General features: G+C 44.2%; 1 protein-coding gene across 4 annotated transcripts in view; it reads left to right on the top strand.

Moving 5' to 3' along the window:
* PCYT1B (phosphate cytidylyltransferase 1B, choline) overlaps nt 1-19,897 on the top strand; it is a 90,908-nt gene that overhangs the window by 14,757 nt on the left and 56,254 nt on the right. For 2 of the 4 annotated variants that reach the window (XM_036439668.2, XM_036439666.2), the window contains exon 2: nt 14,322-14,421. The exons of 1 other annotated variant lie outside the window; for it this stretch is intronic. In XM_036439668.2, coding sequence (XP_036295561.1) covers nt 14,322-14,421 — 100 coding nt within the window. Of the gene's footprint in view, nt 1-13,586; nt 13,882-14,321; nt 14,422-19,897 lie in introns of those variants that run through there. One more of the 4 variants, XM_036439667.2, reaches the window with a different exon arrangement.

Genomic DNA, 19,897 nt, shown 5'->3' with positions numbered 1-19,897 from the left:
AGAGCTTAATGTGATCAGTCCTTCCAGGGGTCAATACATCCAGCCCCACCGAAACCGGTTTGGCTCAGTGGATAAAGCATCGGCCTGCAGACTGAAGGGTCCCAGGTTTGATTCCGGTCAAGGGCATGTACGTTGGTTGCGGGCACATTCCCAGTAGGGGGTGTGCAGGAGGCAGCTGATTGGTGTTTCTCTCTCATTGATGTTTCTGGCTTTCTGTCCTTCTCTCTTCCTCTCTATAAAATATCAATAAAATGTATATTTTTAAAAATATCCAGCCCCAACGAGAGCTTATGTGAGCCCCTGAACTAAACTTGCCTTATTTCTAGGACCAGTCAAGCCCTAATCAGGTAATTTGTGAATCATGATACATAAATATGTCATAATACATACTTATATACAATATATATGTATTATGACATATTTATGTATTTAATTTCTCTATTATATGCTTTGAAACTTTATTTGCTATTTTTTCATATCACTTCACTAGAGGCCTAGTGCATGAAAATTCATGCACTGGAGGGGGGGTCCTTCAGCCCAGCCTACGCCCTCCCACAGTCTGGGAGCCCTCGGGGAGGGAGGCGACCCAGTGATCAGGGGAAGGTGATGCCCCATCACACCACTGCTGCTGCCACTGCCGGCAGCACAAGCTCAACCGTTCCTGGTTACCTGAGCCTTGGGTGGCCCTGGGTGGCTGCACAGCTTCCATCCAAGGCTTGCCTGCACCTCAGGCCAGCCCTGGGCAGCTGGGGGGCTGAGAGGACTGGGGGACTCCAGAAGCAGGCATGCAGAGTGGCCAGGCCTGCCTGGGGGTGGGCCCAGCTTTGCTGCATACCTGCAGCCCGGCAGGGCTGAGGGGACTGGGCGCTGCCATCTTGTGGCTGTGGGCGCCACCATCTTTGAGGGTGTGATAGTCAATTAGCATATCCCACATTATTGGCTGTGGGTGCTGCCAGCTTTGTGATGGCGTGAAGGTCAATTGGCATATTCCCTCTTTATTAGATAGGATATTATTATTTTAACAATTTCTTAGTGATCTCTTCCTCATTACTTCAACTGTCCTTTCGTTCTTTTATTTTTCTCTTTCATGGACGCCATGTTCTGTGGAAGCTTGTTTAGACCAAGTTAACAGCTTTTTAGGCTTCCTCCACGTGAATAGAGAATTTACTTTTTAAATAATAAGGATTATATGTCAAGGTTGCGGGGGAGGCATCAGTATTTTAGAGATGCTTAGGTGGGGCATGGCCCAAAAAAGGTTGGGAACCACTGCTCTAGACTCAGAAGGAAGTGGATGGAATTGGTTAGCTAGCAAGAGTGGACCAGGATAATCCCGCTATAGGGCAAATTCTAGAAAATAGCTTGTCCCAAGATATCCTATCAGGTTCTTAAAGGGAAGAAAAAATAGAAGGGCTGTAGTTAAAGTTATTTATTAGAACCTTGCCTATCTCTTTATGAGATCTGGTTAAATTAATCTACAATCTTCCAGGATGGAACCCCTAGCAGTGGCACTTAGAGAGCCGATAGCAGAAGGGTCATGGAGACAGGTATTTCTCAAGTAGGTAGGAGATCCAGGTCCAAGAGCAAAGTAATCACCTTACTAGTAGTTAGATGTACAATATTTCTATAAAGTAGTTTTTATTTAAAAAAAACTATTTTGCAGAGCCCATCTTCTTTGGACCATCTTTCTTTGGAAAATATTTCTTCTTTGGAATATCTTTTCTTTGGTGGCTCAGAAAAGAAGGTTTTATTATTGAAATAGCATCTAGCAAATACCTCAAGCTGAGACGTGTTAGAAATATCTGTGCTTCCATCCAACTGTATAGCAAACCTCACACACTGCGTAATTTATCCTAATGCTTGTTTCTTTTCATCTTCAGCAATGTTTTCTATACACTGAGTGGCTAGATTATTATGTGTTCAGAGATCACATAATATATATATTTTAGAGGCCTGGTGCATGAATCCGTGCATGGGTGGTGTCTGGCCAGCCTGGCCAGGGGTAGGGGACATGGGCAGTTGGCTGGCCTACCTGCTGGTCGAACTCCTGGTTGAGGGGACAATTTGCTTATTAGCCTTTTATTATATAGGATATATGTTGAGTGGCCAGATTATTATGCGTTCAGAGATCATAATAATCTGGCCACTCAGTGTATGTCTTCTAAATATAGTTGCTGACAAAGGAATGCATTTTGAGAACTATGGGACTGAGTAGCACATGTCTTGAAACCTTGCTGAGAAAACCATAGAGGCTTGTCTTCATGTTTGGGGTGCTTTCTTTTTAAGCATCACAGTCATTACAATAGTTTCATGCCATGATTGGCTAATATCTCAAGGTCCAATATATGCTCCAGATGAGGTTTAATGCTAATGGTAGCAAATATTTAGAATATAGTCTTCTTTGTAGTAATTTTCAATTCAGCTGTCTTTTTAAAAGTTTATTAATTTATTGATTTGAGAGAGAGACAGAGGGACACACACACACACACACACACACACGCACACACAGGGAGAGAGAGAAAACATGGATCTGTTCTACTTACATATGCATTCATTGGTTGGTTCTTATATGGGGATTGAACTCGCACCTTGGCCTATCAGAACAACATTCTAACCAATTGAGCCACCGGGCCAGGGTTTCTTGTCAGCTCTGATTAGGTGGTCATTTTTCACACCTGGTACTGTGGCAGAACTCATGCAGGATGGTCATCTCTGTCATCTTCCTGGTGCTCGCCTGTTCCTGGGTTATCTTTGCTTTCCTAGTTCCTTGTGGGAACTGTTTTAAGCCGCCTGCTGATCTTGTGAGAACTGTTTTAGTAGATAATACAAGTAGATAGACATCTCCAAACGTAGTTATTCAGACCCAGACGAACTGCATTCTATGGCAATAAGCTGAATGAAACGAAATGAAAATGCCAGAGGACCCAGGCCCTCCTTCTCCATCTTACCTCTTGCCTTCTTCCTTGAGGACACCTCGTAGACTTTATGCCAGTGTGAATCTGTATGTTAGGATTAGGTGGTAGTAATGCTTCTTTCTTGTTTTTTTTTGTTGTTGTTTTTTTTTAACATGACAAAGAAACCTAAGTGTTGCTCTCTAAGGGATTATCTGCCTATCCCACATTAGAAAACCCTGGTCTTGGTATTCTAAATCTTGCCCTTGGATCTCGCTGTGAGGGAGAGAACTGCATTTTCCAACTGCATGTTTGGCTCCTGGTGGAAATGCTTTGCCGAACTGCCTTTTGGTTCTGGGGCTCAGCCTTGCGTGGAGAGCACGACCGAGCTAAACATGACAAGCGGGATTGTCTTTATGCGGGGCTGATGCGGAGGGCGTTGTTTGATTTGTTGTTGAGTATCACCGCACATCACTGCACATCACTCCGCCTGCCCCTGATGGAGGCACCATGGGAGGAATTTCTATACAATTCGCATCAGGAGATTCTGTGCTTCTCCTTAATAGCTGCTTTGTTTTTTCGCTTAAGGACAATATTAACTTTGTCTTACTCTTTGCTTTGACTGCTGGGAGCCCACAGCCAACCTTTCCAAAATGGAGAAGACTGTGAGAGGCCGTTCTTTGTGCTCATTTCACCCCTGACCCCCATATCTTTCGACTATTATTTTAAGTTTTCCAATTTTATTTTTTTAAAAGTCATCTCAAGTACTTTGGGGAAGGAGATGGGATATGAATAAGATAGAAGGTTGTTACTGATGTTCATTATAAACAAGCTCCTTTTGTTGAAGGAAAACTTGATTTAGGGTCTGGAACTTTTTTTTTTTAAATATATTTTATTGATTTTGTACAGATAGGAAGGGAGAGATAGAGAGTTAGAAACATCGATGAGAGAGAGTCATCGATCAGCTGCCTCTTGCACACCCCCTACTGAGGATATGCCCGCAACCAAGGTACATGCCCTTGACCGGAATCGAACCCGGGACCCTTCAGTCCCCAAGCCGACGCTCTATCCATTGAGCCAAACCGGTTTTGGCAGGGTCTGGAACTTTTTATTTCTAGGTAAGGATGATCATTTTCTATTGTGTGTGTGTATTTTTTTTTTATATAGCAAAGGTTGAGATTTATTGAAGAACAAGTACAGACTCGCACGTAGGGAGAGGGAGAGTCCCACAGAACACTCCCACAGGGGGAGGGGGAGAAGGGTCCCCCATTTTCTATTGTTAATAGCATGGATGCACTTCATGAACCTAAGATGCCATTAGTTATAAGACGAACTTCCATTGTAGTGGTGTTAAATGTCAGAAAATTGCCAGCACTGATTTTAAGACGGCATTTCTTGTAAGGCTCCCTCCCCCTCCCCCAGGTCTCAGAGATGCTAAAGTGTGGGGGGAAATGTAGCTTTTAGAATCAGTGAACTGGGGTGTTATTTATGGTCCTGAGACTCTTCCAGCTATTTGAAATCCTTTGAAAGGCGGCCACATTGGGAAGAGGGGGTTAGGGCTTATGGGTGGTCAGTGTTTGTTTTTTTAAATATATTTTTTTACAGAGAGGAAGAGAGAGGGATAGAGAGTTAGAAACATCAATGAGAGAGAATCATCAGTCCGCTGCCTCTTGCGGGATGTGCCCGCAACCAACGTACATGTCCTTGATTGGAATCGAAGCTGGGACCTTCCAGTCCACAGGCTGACACTCTATCCACTGAGCCAAACCAGTTTCTGCTGGGTGGTCAGTGTTTTAAGAAGGCCTGTATCCCTAGGACCTAATACAAATTCTGATCCCTGAAGGGCAGTAACTGCTCCCCTGACATAGATGCAGCTGTTCACACATTGGTTTAAAAAAAATGAATCTCTTATGAAGGGACTCGAGGTAAAGTTGGCAAATGCACTTTAAAAAAGCTATTTAAGATAATTTTTTAACTGTGCTATTGTTTTGCTTTTAACAATCTTCAAAACACTTGTTCTCAACAATAGAAAAATGAGCAAAGGACAGCTTAGTCTCAGAAGAAAACACAAATGACTCATAAACATTGGGAAAACGTTCAATCTTTCTGGTAATCAAAATAATGCATATTGAACCAGCAGGATACCATTTTTTGGTCTATAAAATTGACAACAACAATACTCAAAGCCACTGAGATGGCAGCAAGAAAGGTCCTTTTATACATTGTAATGTGACTATAAATGATGCAGCTTTTGTAGAAGGTAATTTATCAATATATCTTAAAATGTTCTTCAAATATTTATCTTTAAAATGTTCACACCCCTGATCTAAGTAATTCAGCTCTTAGGCATCCATCCTAAGGAAGTCGTTGTCAGAGGTTTAGCATTATGTTTAGAATGTTATTTATATTGGTAAAACATAAACAACTTAATATCAAACAACAAATAAACATTTAAATCAATTCTGGCTTTTCTATTCAGTGGACTATTTGTACAGCTACCAAAATTAGTGAGAGTTATAGGGAAATATCTGTACCTTCTGCTCATTTTGCTATGAACCTGAATCTGCTCCAAAAAACGGTCTGTTCATGCCAAAACCGGTTTGGCTCAGTGGATAGAGCGTCGGCCTGCAGACTAAAAGGTCCCAGGTTCGATTCCGGTCAAGGGCATGTACCTTGGTTGCGGGCACATCCACATTAGGGGGTGTGCCAGAGGCAGCTGATCCATGTTTCTCTCTCATCGATGTTTCTGACGCTCTATCCCTCTCTGTGAAAAACCAATAAAATATATATTTTTTAAAAAACCAAAAAACAAAACGGTCTGTTCAGTAGCAAAAATGGTAAGGCTGAAGAATATCTAAATGACATGATAAAGTAATCATGATATATTGAGTGAAAACAACTCTCTATGCCACATGTGTCAAACACAAGGCCCGCGGGCCAAATCCGTCCCGCCAGGCCTTGCAATGTGGCCCGCACTGCACTGTCATCACTGCACTCCGCTGCGTTTCCATCACAATGACAGTTTATGACTGTTCAGTAAACCATTCGGCCCGCGATTTAGGCTGGATTTTAGATTTTGGCCCCTTCTCTGATTGAGTTTGACACCCCTACTCTATGCAGTAGTAAGTTTTCAATGTTGTTAATATGTATAGATAACATATCAAGAAGCCTGAAAAGAAATAGAAAAAGTATTAACAATGGCTTTATTTAGGAAGGGGCATTCTGTTGAATTTTGCTATCTTCTCTTTATTTTCTTTAGTTTTTATAATTTACAAGGGGCCCAGAGCACGAATTCGTGCACTTTGAAAGGAACTGTGGGCCGCAAGGCTGTGGTGGGCACAGGGATGGGTCTCGGCCCACCCTCCCTGCCCCCGCCCAGCCCCTCCTGCCATGGGCCCTAATTCCCTGTGTGCTGGCAGCCCCACTCCTGCCACTGCTGTTCCCATGTGCTGATGGCACCAGCCCCACTCACACCCACTGACAGCACAGAGCTATTGGGGCTGGCACCAGCAGCGGGTGCGAGTGGGACCAGCACTGTCATTGGGTGCGAGAGGCGGCTGCTGCCCCAATAACCCCTCAGGAACAGGGGGAGGTGGAGAAGCCCTGAGGGGCGATCTGGGCTGGCAGCCACCTCTTGCACCTGCTGACAGCTTGAGCAATCGGGGCTGGAGCCGGGCGCTGGCAGCAGGTGCAAGCGGTGGTTCTGGCACCGGCATCAGGTGTGAGTGGGGCCGGCGCTGGCAGCAGGTGCGAGTGCCAAGCAGGACCATGACACATAGGAGCAAAAAAATTTTCAGTAACCACCAGAGGCTTGCCCCAATGATATTGACCCGTGCCTACCTTGGTCTGGCGCCCCCGCTCACCTGCTCCACCATCCTGCTATGGCCAATGCCTGCCATGTTCCGTGCTCTGCTGCCTGCTGCCGATGCCCACCACATTCCACGTGTCCCCCCCTAGTGATTAGTGCCCATCATAGTGACTGGTTGTTTGATTGTTCGGTTGTTCCACATCTGGTCTCTTTGCATATTAGGGTTTTATATATATAGTTATGATGATGAAAAGAAAAATTGATAAGTGTATTTATTTGAGCATAATCCTTATCAGTTATCATTCTCTCTCCAGTTCCTTTCTTTGTCAATAATAATTCTCTCTCCAGTGACTTTAAATTCTCCCCATTGAACAAATGTTTATTGAGGACCTTCTGAATGCCAGGTACTGCCCTGGGAAGTATGGATATAGCAATGAATAGGATAGACCAAGTCCCTGTTTTCTCGGTGTTTCTATAGTCATTGGGGGAAACTGGCTATAAATATTACAATATCTAAGAATCCAGTTGTTCATTGTTAGTCTATGGCCAAGTATAAGATCTGATTTTTCTCCATCTCTCTTCAAAAGACGGAAATATTTTGATCCCAAATAAAGTCAGGCTTTAGAAATGATGTTCGGAGATGGGTAAATGCAATCCTAACAGCAGGAGACGGAGGATGAGATTTTGTAATGTCTTTGTAATTTCTGGTGAGTCCTGAGGCAGAAGGTCTACCTGGGGAGGTAGAGTCTTTCTGAGGCCCTGCTTGTGTCTCTTCTGCATCTCCTGATTAAATACTGGAAGGCATTATTGAGATAGTTATGATTATTAACTATAGGTAATTCACTTGATCTCTGCACTTCGAATATGTCTTTTCAACATTTGCTAGTGAACGTTTACTGAGCTTGGCATCATACTGTTATTACAGTGTATCGGTCAAGGCCCTGTCAAGACAGAGGGCTCACTCTAAAGAGGAAATTTGAAGAAAATCTCGTAAAGGGACTATTTCAAAGGCATGGGCAGGGTTTCAGGGAACCTCAGAGGGTGTGAAGGGGCAAAGGGGAGATTTTGATTACCAGAACTTTGTAGAGTGTTCTGGAAAGAGGGCCCCCTGATGAAAGCCGTGAATTTCAGTAACAGAACAGAAAACCAACACACAGCGTCCTAGCAGGTAGGAAGCCAGGGAGACAAATACCCTGAGCTCACTCTTGTCCTGCCCTCCAGCAGTTTGCATGCTTTCCATGGACCTGACCCAACTGGAAGTAGAAAGGCACAGACTCCATTGGTGCAGCCCTCACAGGAAGCCATCCAGAGAAGAGTAGAGAAGGGTGGGAAGAGAATGGATTCTAGAGAGGCAAAGGAAGATATTAATTACACACACAGACATCATTTTATTTACTCCTCACAACAGCTTTATGAGGCAGACCATTTTATTACCTACCCTTCCCCTTTTATAGATGAGGATACTAGAGATTACAGATTTCAGGGGTTAAGAACCAACACTTTTCTTAAATCCAATTTTAAAAATCAAATGGAGCCCTGGCCAGTTTGGCTCAGTGGATAGAGCATAGGCCTGTGGACTGAAAGGTCCCAGGTTCAATTCCGGTCAAGGGCATATACCTTGGTTGCAGGCACATCCCCAGTACGAGGTGTGCAGGAGGCAGCCGATAGATGTTTCTCTCTCATCAATGTTTCTAACTCTCTATCCTTCTCCTTTCCTCTCTGTAAAAAAAATCAATGAAATATATTTAAAAATCAAAAATCAAATGGATATTAAATAATGAAGCTAGGATTTGAACTCAGGACTATCTGACTGGATTGCCTCGCTGCAGTTAAGAATAGCTTAGTTTAAACAAGCAATTCTGTGATTGGCCACTCACCATCTGCTAAGTTCTGATTGGATGATTAGCTTGCTGTCTGATTGGTCCAGTTGTCAGTCAGTGTTGCACATTGCATAAGTGCAGGTTCTACTGACCACTTTTTTTGTACTCAGGTAATGTTTGCATTGTACATTTTATATAGTGCCTAAAGCTTTTGTTTTAATATTTGACAACGTCCAGTTAAACACAGTCTGCCACTGAAATGCCAAATATCTAATGTCTTCCCCTTTAAAAAGCTTGATGGCAATATGGCTTTGGTATGTTACTGTGGTGCCGTTACATAACCAAACCTTGCAGGACATTAGGTACCATATTCACATGCAATGACAGGGCATCTTAAATTAGGTAGAGAGCAGTTATATTACAGTCTAGCTCCAAATCTGTGGTCTGGCAAGGCCCCTGCACATGTGAGATCCAGGGCGCTGGGCCAGGGCTCCTTAACCCTTTAAAATCCTTGCTCTCTTCTGCCAAACATAAAAATGTCATGTGGCTGATACCAGTTTGGCTCAGTGGATAGAGCGTCAGTCTGAGGATGGAAAGGTCCCAGGTTCGATTCCGGTCAAGGGCATGTACCTTGGTCGCGTCATATCCCCATAGGGGGTGTGCAAGAGGCAGCTGATCGATGTTTCTAACTCTCTATCCCTCTCTCTTCCTCTCTGTAAGAAGTCAATAAAATATATTTTTTTAAAAATGTCATGTGCCTCCCCAGCCCTGAATTTGGAATATGGCTTCCTAGTGGCCCATAGTTTGTCCTATGATGATCTCTACCTGCCCAGAGGCTTAATTTCTTTGACTTATATGTTAAATAGGGTAGAGTTTCTTTCCCAAATAATAATTTTACATAAATTAAATTAAATTAAATTAAATTAAATTAAATTAGCCGGGACCGGTTTGGCTCAGTGGATAGAGCGTCGGCCTGCGGACTAAAAGGTCCCGGGTTCGATTCCGGTCAAGGGCATGTACCTTGGTTGCGGGCACATCCCCAGTAGGGGGTGTGCAAGAGGTAGCTGATCGATGATTCTCTCTCATCGATGTTTCTAACTCTCTATCCCTCTCTCTTCCTCTCTGTGAAAGATCAATAAAATATGTTTTAAAATAAATTAATTAATTAAATTAAATTTGCTTTTTCAAACGAATCCCTTCTCCCATTCTAAAGCGGCCATCCTTCACCTTTGAGGGTACTGCCCCAAAGCCAATTCTGTTCCTTCCTTTCTGACTTACCTCCTCTGTTTACTCACCCTCTGAACAATCTCAGTGGTCGGCAAACTGTGGCTCACGGTTTGTTACTCTGTTGACTAATGAGTTTGCCAACCACTGCCTTAGGGAAAAACTCTTAAAAATGTATTAAAGTCTTTAACCTGAAGTCAAAACTTCTGGGTAAGGGTAATGCCTTACAACTCATTAGTCAACAGAGCAGCAAACCGCAGTTTGCGAAGCCGCAGTGTGCCAACCACTGAGAGATCATCTGAAACACAGAGAATATGCTAGTCAACACTTGACAATATGATCTGGTGATTTGAACTCTGAGCTGATGCTTGCCAGTAACTATATGTAAGCCAACTAACTGACTTCACTAAGTATTGGTAAAAATATGGTCACACACTTTTCTTTTTTCAATTAATTTTTGCCCCCTCTTCTCGAATTATCAGGAAGTCCAGTATCTCCTTTTCGAGGCCCCTCCATCCTAATTGTCTAAGAACTCTGAAAGTGTCCTCAGTTCAAAGGGGGCCAAAAAGATAGCTGACACTGAGGCATCTGCAAATCCCGTTGCTGCCACTGGTGTCACTTTGGAAGACGGGTCCCGTACTGTTCTGTGAAAACAGAGCCTGCTGTGGTACAAAGGAAATCAGCTAATCTAGTTAAAGTGCTTAGCATAGAAAAGGACAGGCGTGACGCTAAGCAGGCACTCACAGGTTTAGCTGCTATGTTATCGGGCCCCAGTTTTCTGCCTACCCCAGAGGATCTCTGAAACCATCCCAGCTCTGGCAAATGGTGAGGACTAGATGGGGGCCTGAGGGCCCTGCTGGCTGGTGTAGCGCCTGGAGGCCCGGATGGACCTTTCTGAAGCCTCTGGCTGTCCTAATCCCACTGTCCCGAGGTAGGTCTGCCCCTTGTAGGCGGAGACAGAACCTGAGCCGTATAGAATTCCTTGTAAGTGATTTGTTCTGGCTCAGAGAAGGAGTAGTTCTAGGGTGTTCAGACTAAAAATATACTGCATCAGCTCACAGGGCTGCTTGATGGTAGCGGGTCTTGTTATGGAGAGTAAGGCTGTGGCTCATTTATTTTTGCATTCTCCCCATTCCAAGTACAGTGCCTTGAACATAACAAGAAACACTCCTTCATGTCAACTGCTGCTAAAGATGCTCAGGTGCTGCCCTAACTGGTTTGGCTCAGTGGATAGAGCATCGGCCTGCAGACTAAAGGGTCCCAGGTTCGATTCTGGTTAGGGGCATGTACCTTGGTTGTGGGTACATCCCCAGTGGGGAGTGTGCAGAAGGCAGCTGATCAATATTTCTCTCTCATCGATGTTTCTATCATTCTACCTTCCTCTCTGTAAAAAAATAATGAAAAATATTTAAAAGCACACATGTACATGTGCACACATTCACATACAAGCACACTCTTATGAACTCTGCCTTCCATCTCTTTTCTTCTCCCTTTTTCCTACTTTGAGGCCACAATAATTAAGAACAGAATGCACAGTGCATATAAACCTTTTCTTCATCTTTGAGTACTATTGTTGCTTTACAACTTTCTTTAGCTCTGCTTAAATTACCACATTTCACACCCACTGGAATACACCTTTCTTGGAAAATGACAACACCTTATCTATTTAATGAGCTTTGAGACTAGCACACAAAATATCCCCAAATAATAATTTATTTTAGTCCATGTGGAAACAATTCACTGTCCACATACATTAAAGGCTAATAAATCATTAATGTAAGAACCCCATTTGCTAACCCATTTACCTATTTGGGCTGTGTCCTAGAAGTTCATAGTCAATTTGCTTGTTTTTATTGGGAACCACCTTATCTATTATTATGTCATAATATAAAGTATTATAAATTATCCTATCAATTAAAGAGGAATATTGCAAATTTGACCATCACACTGTCACAAAGATGGTGGCACCCATGCCCCTTAGCCCTGCCAGAGTCCCTCAGTCCTTTCAACCCCATGGGGAAGGGGTGGGGGAGGGTGGCAGGTGCATGGTGAAGGTGCACCCATTCTCAGCCCCTCAGCCACCCAGAGCTGGCCTGAGGTACAGGCAAGCCTCGGATAGCAACTTCCCAGCTGCCCAGGGCCACCCAAGGCTCAGGTAACCAGGGCCCGTCAAGGCTTGCGCTGCCGGCAGTGGCAGCAGCAGAGGTGTGATGGGGGTGTCACCTTTCCCTGATCACCGGGTCGCCTCCCACCCCTGAGGGAGAGGGGACAGGCCGGGCTGAGGGACTCCCCTCTAGTGCATGGGTTTTCATGCACTGGGCCTCTAGGTATGTATAAGAATGAGTACTAATAGCAGTAATAATAATTGCCACAATTTCTTGAGTACCAGGTACTTGACATAATTTATCTCTATTTTCTGCATCAACCTGCAAAATTGGTGTCCATTTTATAGATGAAACTGAGATTCAACTAACCACACAAGGTCAAGTACATTTCTGGCCCCAACAACAGCGCCTGCTAAAGGGGCAATGGCAGGCAGCCCATGACCTCCCTCACCACTCCTCCTCCCCTCACCAGCCACAGATGGTAGGCACCTGATTCAATGCAGGCTAGTTCTGGTTGTGGCCTGTTCTGAATTCATGAACTTGGCCAGTCTGATTCTCCCTTAGGAATGCGAATTGGGAAACAAGGAAAGAAGCAGTACGTTGGTAAGAGCAGGAGCTGGGGCGGAAAGGGTCAATCAGAAGCTGCCAAATGAGTGTTGGGAAGGAAGGTTGAGGGGCCATGATGGGCCTCATTTAAAGCGAAGTTTATATGGGAGTAGATGGCAAGCAGAGACTTGAACATAATGGGAGGATATAGGGCGAATGGATGAGGGAAAGAATCACGTGCCAGGTCGGCGCACAGCTCTCTGGGACCAGGTGCTGCCCCTACCCTCGCTGCATCGTTTCTATGCCAGGGTAGCCTTTCAAGAGTCCTTCATCTCTTGTGCTAACTTCAGTGGGTGTCCGTTTCTTTCAACTAGGAGAGCCAGATTAGAATACACAGCCTGTAAGTGCCAGAAAGGGGATTTCAACCCCAGCTTTGTGGCTATGGAACCCCTGCTCTGGTCACTGTACCTCTTTGGCATGTTACAAATGCTCTGACCCACCACGGCCCACGTGTTCGCCTTCATGTATCTGAAAAAGAACAAACTAAGGTTTCCTGAGTCCATGTCCCAAATCTCGGTCTGCTTTCAGAGCCCTGAACGGGAGGGTGGGGGTTAAGAGTCTCAGGCAATTGGGAGGTCTCCGAGCAACTCCGGGGCAAGACTCCAGTTGCCAGGGCGGAAGGTGCTACAATGGGGAGGAGGGATGGGAACCGGGCAGGATGGGTTCTTGGCAGTACAGAGAACAGGGACTCCTCCAGGAAGGGGACTGGTTTCAACCCTGTTTGTATCCCCAGTTCTAAGACCGCGCTCGGCATATCTTTGAATGAGCATGCGAATAAATGAATGAACGGGTGCATGAAGCAATGAATGGCAGAAATGGGTCACAGTCCCTCTTCCGATGCACGGCTTGTGATTCAGTAGAGCCTTATCAGGGCGAGGAGCACCTGTGCCTATGTCTAAGAAACATTCTATGCAACAACACGGGTAATATGTACAGTGACTCCGGCTTTAAAAATAGCAGAGCAGGTGTAGCGAGGACCATGATAATGACACGGTTCGGAGACTGCAAATAGACGGCCCTGGATGGCATTCGCCCTGTTTACCAAAACACCCCTCGCTTTGTCTCCCTCTGTCTGGAGAGAGTGAGGTTTTCATTTTAAGGAGCTGACTAAAAAATGCAGAGCCACTTCCTGGGCAGGCGTCCAAGTGACTACATCTCTCTCACAGCGCTCCCCAGAGCCTTCGCCCCAGCTGCCTGGGGCGGGGCCTCCAGCCGTTGGTGGCCGTTGGAGCCACCAGAGGAGCAATTTATCTGCAGCCCGCCAGAAATGCTGTGCTTTCAGGCCCTCCCAGGGAACAGATAACGTCTTTGGCCTTTGAAGGGAGGCGACGCCAGAGTTCGTGATTGGCCAGGCTGGTGTGTGCGAAACACAGATGTCAGCCACACTCCTGAGTATGGCATTCCTCCCAGCTGAGTACCCCAGGGTGTGGGTAAGTCTGAATGCTGGTTGTGCAATGATCAGAGCCGAGCACTGGGACTTTCCCGGGGCATGACTTAGCATATTTCTCAATGCTGCTGAGCCTCAGTTTCCTTTTCTGGGAAATGGAGATGGTGTTTTCCTTTGCTGTAGAAGGATAGAAGGATCTAGCCACCGCAGGCTGTTTGTTGCGAGGCCTGAAGAATTAGCATATGCAGAGCACCTCATCTGCTACCTGGCATATGGCACACACTGGAGAGTTATTATTTCTGAGGCAGCGACAGTGTCCCTGCATTTATTTCTAACGGTACCGTATTTCTCGGAAAGACTCCGCTGATGTATTCTACCTCTTGGTCATACCTGGATAGCCAACATAAATAGAAGACTTCCGCTGAAGTGAGTGCCCAAAGAAAGTTTATTAGACTGTCTTCCCTTTCTCTCTTTCCCTTTTAGACTCTGACCGCTCCTGCCCCGTTTGCAGACGAAGTCAGCTGCCAGTGCCAAGCACCCCATGAGAAACTGACCATTGCCCAGGCCCGCCTCGGGACACCAGGTGAGGCTGTGTTGCTTCTCCCCGTGGGTCTGTCTGGCCATCCAAAGGAGCAGGAAGGCCCGCCATGATGTGAGCGGCACTCGCTTTCAGAGTTGAACTCAGAGACGGTGGCGCAGCACAGGGATCACAGCACCAGTGACAAACTCAACCAATCAGAGTAGCCAGGGGGAGGGGGGGGAAGACAGTGAGATGCGGTGCGAGCCTCAGCTCTACCGTCTGTTGGTCCTCCAGCCTGGGCTAGTCCCGGGAATGATCAGAATGGTTTCCTCATGGAGAGCAGGGTCAAGGATACCCACTTCCCAAGGTTTTTGTGACAACGAGGCTCGGTTAAAAATACCAAAGCAAATAGGGGGAGGACAAATATGTAATACCTTACTCAATAAAGGAATTAGAAAAATAAAAATAAAAACCCCAATGCATGTTTTACACTGTGAAGTTTAAACAAACCTAAGCTACTGTAATTATTATATATATTTTACTGATTTTTTTACAGAGAGGAAAGGAGAAAGATAGTCAGAAACGTAGATGAGAGAGAAACATCCATCAGCTGCCTCCTGCACACCCCCTACTGGGAATGTGCCTGCAACCAAGGTACATGCCCTTGACCGGAATCAAACCTGGGACCTTTCAGTCCGCAGACCAATGCTCTACCACTGAGCCAAACCGGTTTCAGCTATTACCATTTTTTAAAGAAGTCCGCATTTTAAAGAAGTTTCTCCAAGTGTGCCTTAAACGAGAGAGCCTATGCCTTAAACTGCTCAAGGACTTTGTTCACTCCTTTAGTATATATCAGAGCTGGATAGGGAAAAGGTTGAAAAAGCACTCTAAGGTACTGTCTCTATTTCCTAAGAACCTTATTATACAGTATACTAGAGGCCTGGGTGCACGGATTCATGTGTGGGGTTGCTCGGCCTGGCCAGCAATTGGGGCCGACCGGGGCCATCTTGCCCATTCCCAATCAGGGCCACCCAGCCGGGGGGAGGGATTGCAGGAGGCTGGACAGCCATGGGAGGTTGGCTGTGGAAGCGCACTGACCACCAGGGGACAGCTCCTGCATTGAGCATCTGCCCCCTGGTGGTCAGTGCACATCATAGCAACCACTTTTTCGGTCGATCAGTCGTAAGGTCGTTTAGGCTTTATATATATAGATATTTGAGTTAATCCTCACCCGAGGATATTTTTCCATTGATTTTTTTAGGGAGATTGAGGAAGAGAGGGGAAAGAGAGAGAAACACATCGATTGGTTACCCCCCCCCCACAAGCCCCAATCAGGGTCTGGGCCAGGAAGGAGCCTGCAACCAAGGTATGTGCCCTTGACCAGAATCGAACCCAGGACCCACTGAGCCAAACTAGCTAGGGCCTAGGTGCTTCATTATAAAGGGATAAGACAATCAGAAATAAAACCCACCAGTAGCATGTATGCATGTGTTTAGGGTAGGAATTTTCAAGCAGCATGTCATGGCGCACTGGTGTGCTATAAATTTTTAAATACGTGTAGTACTTGACTATTGAGACAGGGGCACTGACCTCTTGTCCCTTAGATTGTCAAATTAAAAAATGACAACAGGCAACAAAACAATAACTATCCAGTGTAAATGAATCAAAATTATACCTATTTTAAATATATATATTTTATTGATTTTTTTATAGAGAGGAATAGAGAGGGATAGAGAGTTAGAAACATCAATGAGAGAGAATCATCGATCAGCTGCCTCTTGTACACCCACTACTGGGGATGTACCTGCAACCAAGGTACATGCCCTTGACCGGAATCGAACCTGGGACCTTTCAGTCCGCAGGCCGATGCTCTATCCACTGAGCCAACCCGGTTTCAGCTATACCTATTTTTTTGTCAGATTGGCAAACAATATATTTTTTGGTATGCCGCAGAATTACAATAATTAGTTTCTGTGTGCCATGAGATGAAAAAGGTTGAAAATTGATTGCTTAGAGCTTAAAACCTGCAACACAGATGAAAATGGACAGTTTTAAGAAAGGCAGATTAGCCCGGCTAGTGTGGCTCAGTGGTTGGGTGTCAATCTATGAACCAGGAGGTCATGGTTGATTCCTGGTCAGGGTACATTCCCGGGTTTTTAGCTCAATCTCCAGTAGAGGGCATGTAGGAGGCAGCCCATCAATGAGTCTCTCTCATCATTGATATTTCTATTCCTCTCTCCCTTCCTCTCTGAAATCAATATATATATGAAAGGCAGATTCATTTGACCTGGAGCAGTTAGGAACCCACCTCAGCTGATCTTTTGGGGGAAAGTTAAGATTTGGACAATGTGGGCAGGGAATGGAAGGGCATTCTGGGACAGTGGAACAGGAACAGTGAAGATACGGAGGTAGAGAGCCGTGTAGCAGGAAATGAATGGCATTCCATTTGGTTGGGATGGAGCGGAAATCAGACTAGTTACCAGTTAAGCTTTGAGCATTGTACGATAGCGCAGAAACAAACATCCCGAGTTGAATAGAATCCATGGGATAAAGGACAGTTTTCTTCATCATAATAACAATAGATGTTTATTGTTTACTAAGTTCTTTATATGTATTGTGTCATGTCATTGTCACAACTTGACATGGTTAGTACTCTCGGTATTTCACAGATGAGGAAATGATGGTTTTAGAAAGCTGTGAATCTGCACAGGGTTATTCAGGAAGTCAAGTGGCAGTGCTTCTCACACTTGAACTTGCATCAGCATCACCTGGAGGGCTTGTTAGAACACAGATATCTGGGCTTTACCCCCCGCGTTTCTGATTCAGTCCAACTGGGGTGTGGCCTAAGAACTTGCCTGGTTAACAAGTTCCCAGGTGATCTGATGCTGAGGGACCACAGGTTGGTAAATAGTGATGTTGGGATTTGATCTGAAACCTTTTTGTGTTCCAGCTTGATCTCTCAGCCATGCCAATCTGCCTCAGCAGGTTCTCAGATAACGTTGCTTTGCTCCATGTTGTTTTGTTATAGCATTGATGAGGTGCCACAGGAACCTAACTCTTGTTTATATCCATTAGCCTATGGTAAAATCGGTTTCATTGTGCGTCGTTGCACTTAAAGTTGCAGAACCTATTGATGATAAGTGAGGTCTTACTGTAGCTTGGAGAGAGTGAAGTGAGGAGGAGAGCAGGCCAAGTTATATAATTTATAAACTTTATAATTGCCCTCTACTTATAGCCGGCAATATTATTTTTAATAAATGATAATGATGGATGTTAGCTTTTAAAATACATTAAAGTTTTTAAAAGAGTCCATTAAAGAAAAGTTAAATAAATTGTAGTGCCAGAGGCACACAAATGAAGCAAAATTCATGAAGGTGGATTTTGAGGAAAGAATTTGGAAACTCTACACACTGTGGAAACAGAATAATATAAATCCCAAACTCATTAGTCAACAGAGTCAAATATCAACAATACAACGATTGAAATTTCTTTTGAGAGCCAACTTTTTTAAACTTAAACTTCTTCTAATGCCACTTCTTCAAAAGAGACTCACCCAGGCCGTGGCATTTTGTGGAAGAGCCACACTCAAGGGGCCAGAGAGCCGCATGTGGCTTGCCAGCCGCAGTTTGCCGACCACGGGGTTAGGGCACGTTTTGTCTTTTTGATGGACTGCTCAAGAAAGTACCACAAAGGGTAATTGCTTACAAAAAAAGTAGTCCAACAGCAAGATTTGAAAAAAAAAAAAAAAAAAAAAAAAAAGCTGAGCTTTTGTAGTGACATATTTAGGATGCTCTCCCTGTCACTCCCTCCAGCCACTATCAACAGTTATTCTAAAGCAGAGGCCCTTGTCATGTGGTCCCAGGACAGAAAGCAGCAGCATCAGTTGGAAACTTGTTAGGAATGCAAATGCTTGCTCCTCACCCCAGACCTACCTCATCATAAACTGTGAAGGTGGACCCCAGCAGACGCTTAACAAGCTTTTCAGGGGGTTCGGCGCATTGAAATGTGAGGATCACTGCTCTAATAAAGCAATGGTTATCACCGTGAGGTCTGAGACTTACACATGCATTTGAGAAGTAACTTTATAATTGTCTGGTAATGGTTATCTGGCTTCCCAGTTTGGCTGAGCAGGAAGTGGTGGAAATGAGGGTCTATGTCTTTAAGGAGCCCGCTCGCACTCGGCTGCCACTCAACTGCCGCCATGGATCCGGCCATCATCCCATTCATAGGGGTAGACTCAGAACCCTTCTTTGTCCTGTGGGTGTGGACTCCGCCTCTGGGCACTCTGCTTTGGGGTTCTTTTCAGAAGGGACTTAGAGCCTCTGAAGAGCCTGATGACACCCTCTTATGAAGTGAGGATAGTAAACCCACCCTTCCTCACCTCTCTCTCAGAGTTGATGTGAAGATCAAGCGAAATATATGGGCTTTGCAAATCATACATACTTTTAACGCATTATTTAAATGTAGGTTGCTAATAGTCATTATAAAAAAAGGAATCATCACACTTTTGTTGTTGCCTGAATCTGAAGTAATACCAAGAAACATCATAGCACACCCCTCAGAATGGTGAATTTAGATATGGTAATGCAGTTGGTGATTGCCTTCTGTCTGGCCATATGGTAGGTAAATGCTTAATTTTTTAACCAACTGTCAAACGGCTTTCCAAAAACAATTGTACCATTTTACATTTTCACCAGCAATGTATAAGAGTTCCAGTTGCTCTATATATTCACTAATACTTGGTAGGTATGGTCAAGTTTTTTAAAAATGATATTAAGCATCGTTTTATGAGCTTATTTGCTATCCATATATTTATTTTCTTTGGCGAAATACAAGTCCTATATCTGATATATACATATATATATGTGTGTGTGTATACATATATATATGTATATGTATGTATATATATATATGTAATTTTTTAAAAAAATATATATTTTATTGATTTTTTACAGAGAGGAAGGGAGAGGGAGAGGAATAGAGAGTTAGAAACATTAATGAGAGAGAAACATCAATTCAGCTGCCTCCTGCACACCCCCTACTGGGGATCGAGCCTGCAACCCAGGGCATATGCCTTTGACTGGAATCGAACCCACCTAGGACCTTTGAGTCAGCAGGCCGATGCTCTACCCACTGACCCAAACCGGTTAGGGCTATATGTTATTTTTTTGCAAACATTTTCTCTCTATGACTTGTCTTTTCATTTTTAAAAAAATATGTTTTGAAGAGCATAAGTTTTAAACAAGGTCCAATTTATTTATTTGTTTTTGCTTTATAGTGTACACATTTGGGGTCCTATTTAAGAAATGTTTGCCAAACTCATTGAAATTTTCATCCTTTTTAAAGAAGTTTTTAGTTATAGCTCTTATATTTAGGTCTATGATCCATTTTGAGTTAATTTTTATATATGGTGTGAGATGTGAGCTAAGTATAGCCCCCTTCGTCATTTCATTTATTTCAAAGTACTGAATAACTTATAAAAACTTGGAATGTAAGACTCTAGAAAGTTGAGACAATCACATTTTCCTCACAATACTGT

The sequence above is a fragment of the Pipistrellus kuhlii genome, unplaced genomic scaffold, assembly GCF_014108245.1.
Source record: "Pipistrellus kuhlii isolate mPipKuh1 unplaced genomic scaffold, mPipKuh1.p scaffold_m20_p_16, whole genome shotgun sequence".
Classification (NCBI taxonomy): Eukaryota; Metazoa; Chordata; class Mammalia; order Chiroptera; family Vespertilionidae; genus Pipistrellus; species Pipistrellus kuhlii.
Note: the sequence above shows the minus strand (reverse complement) of the source record. Positions and strands in the feature narration are given on the sequence as shown.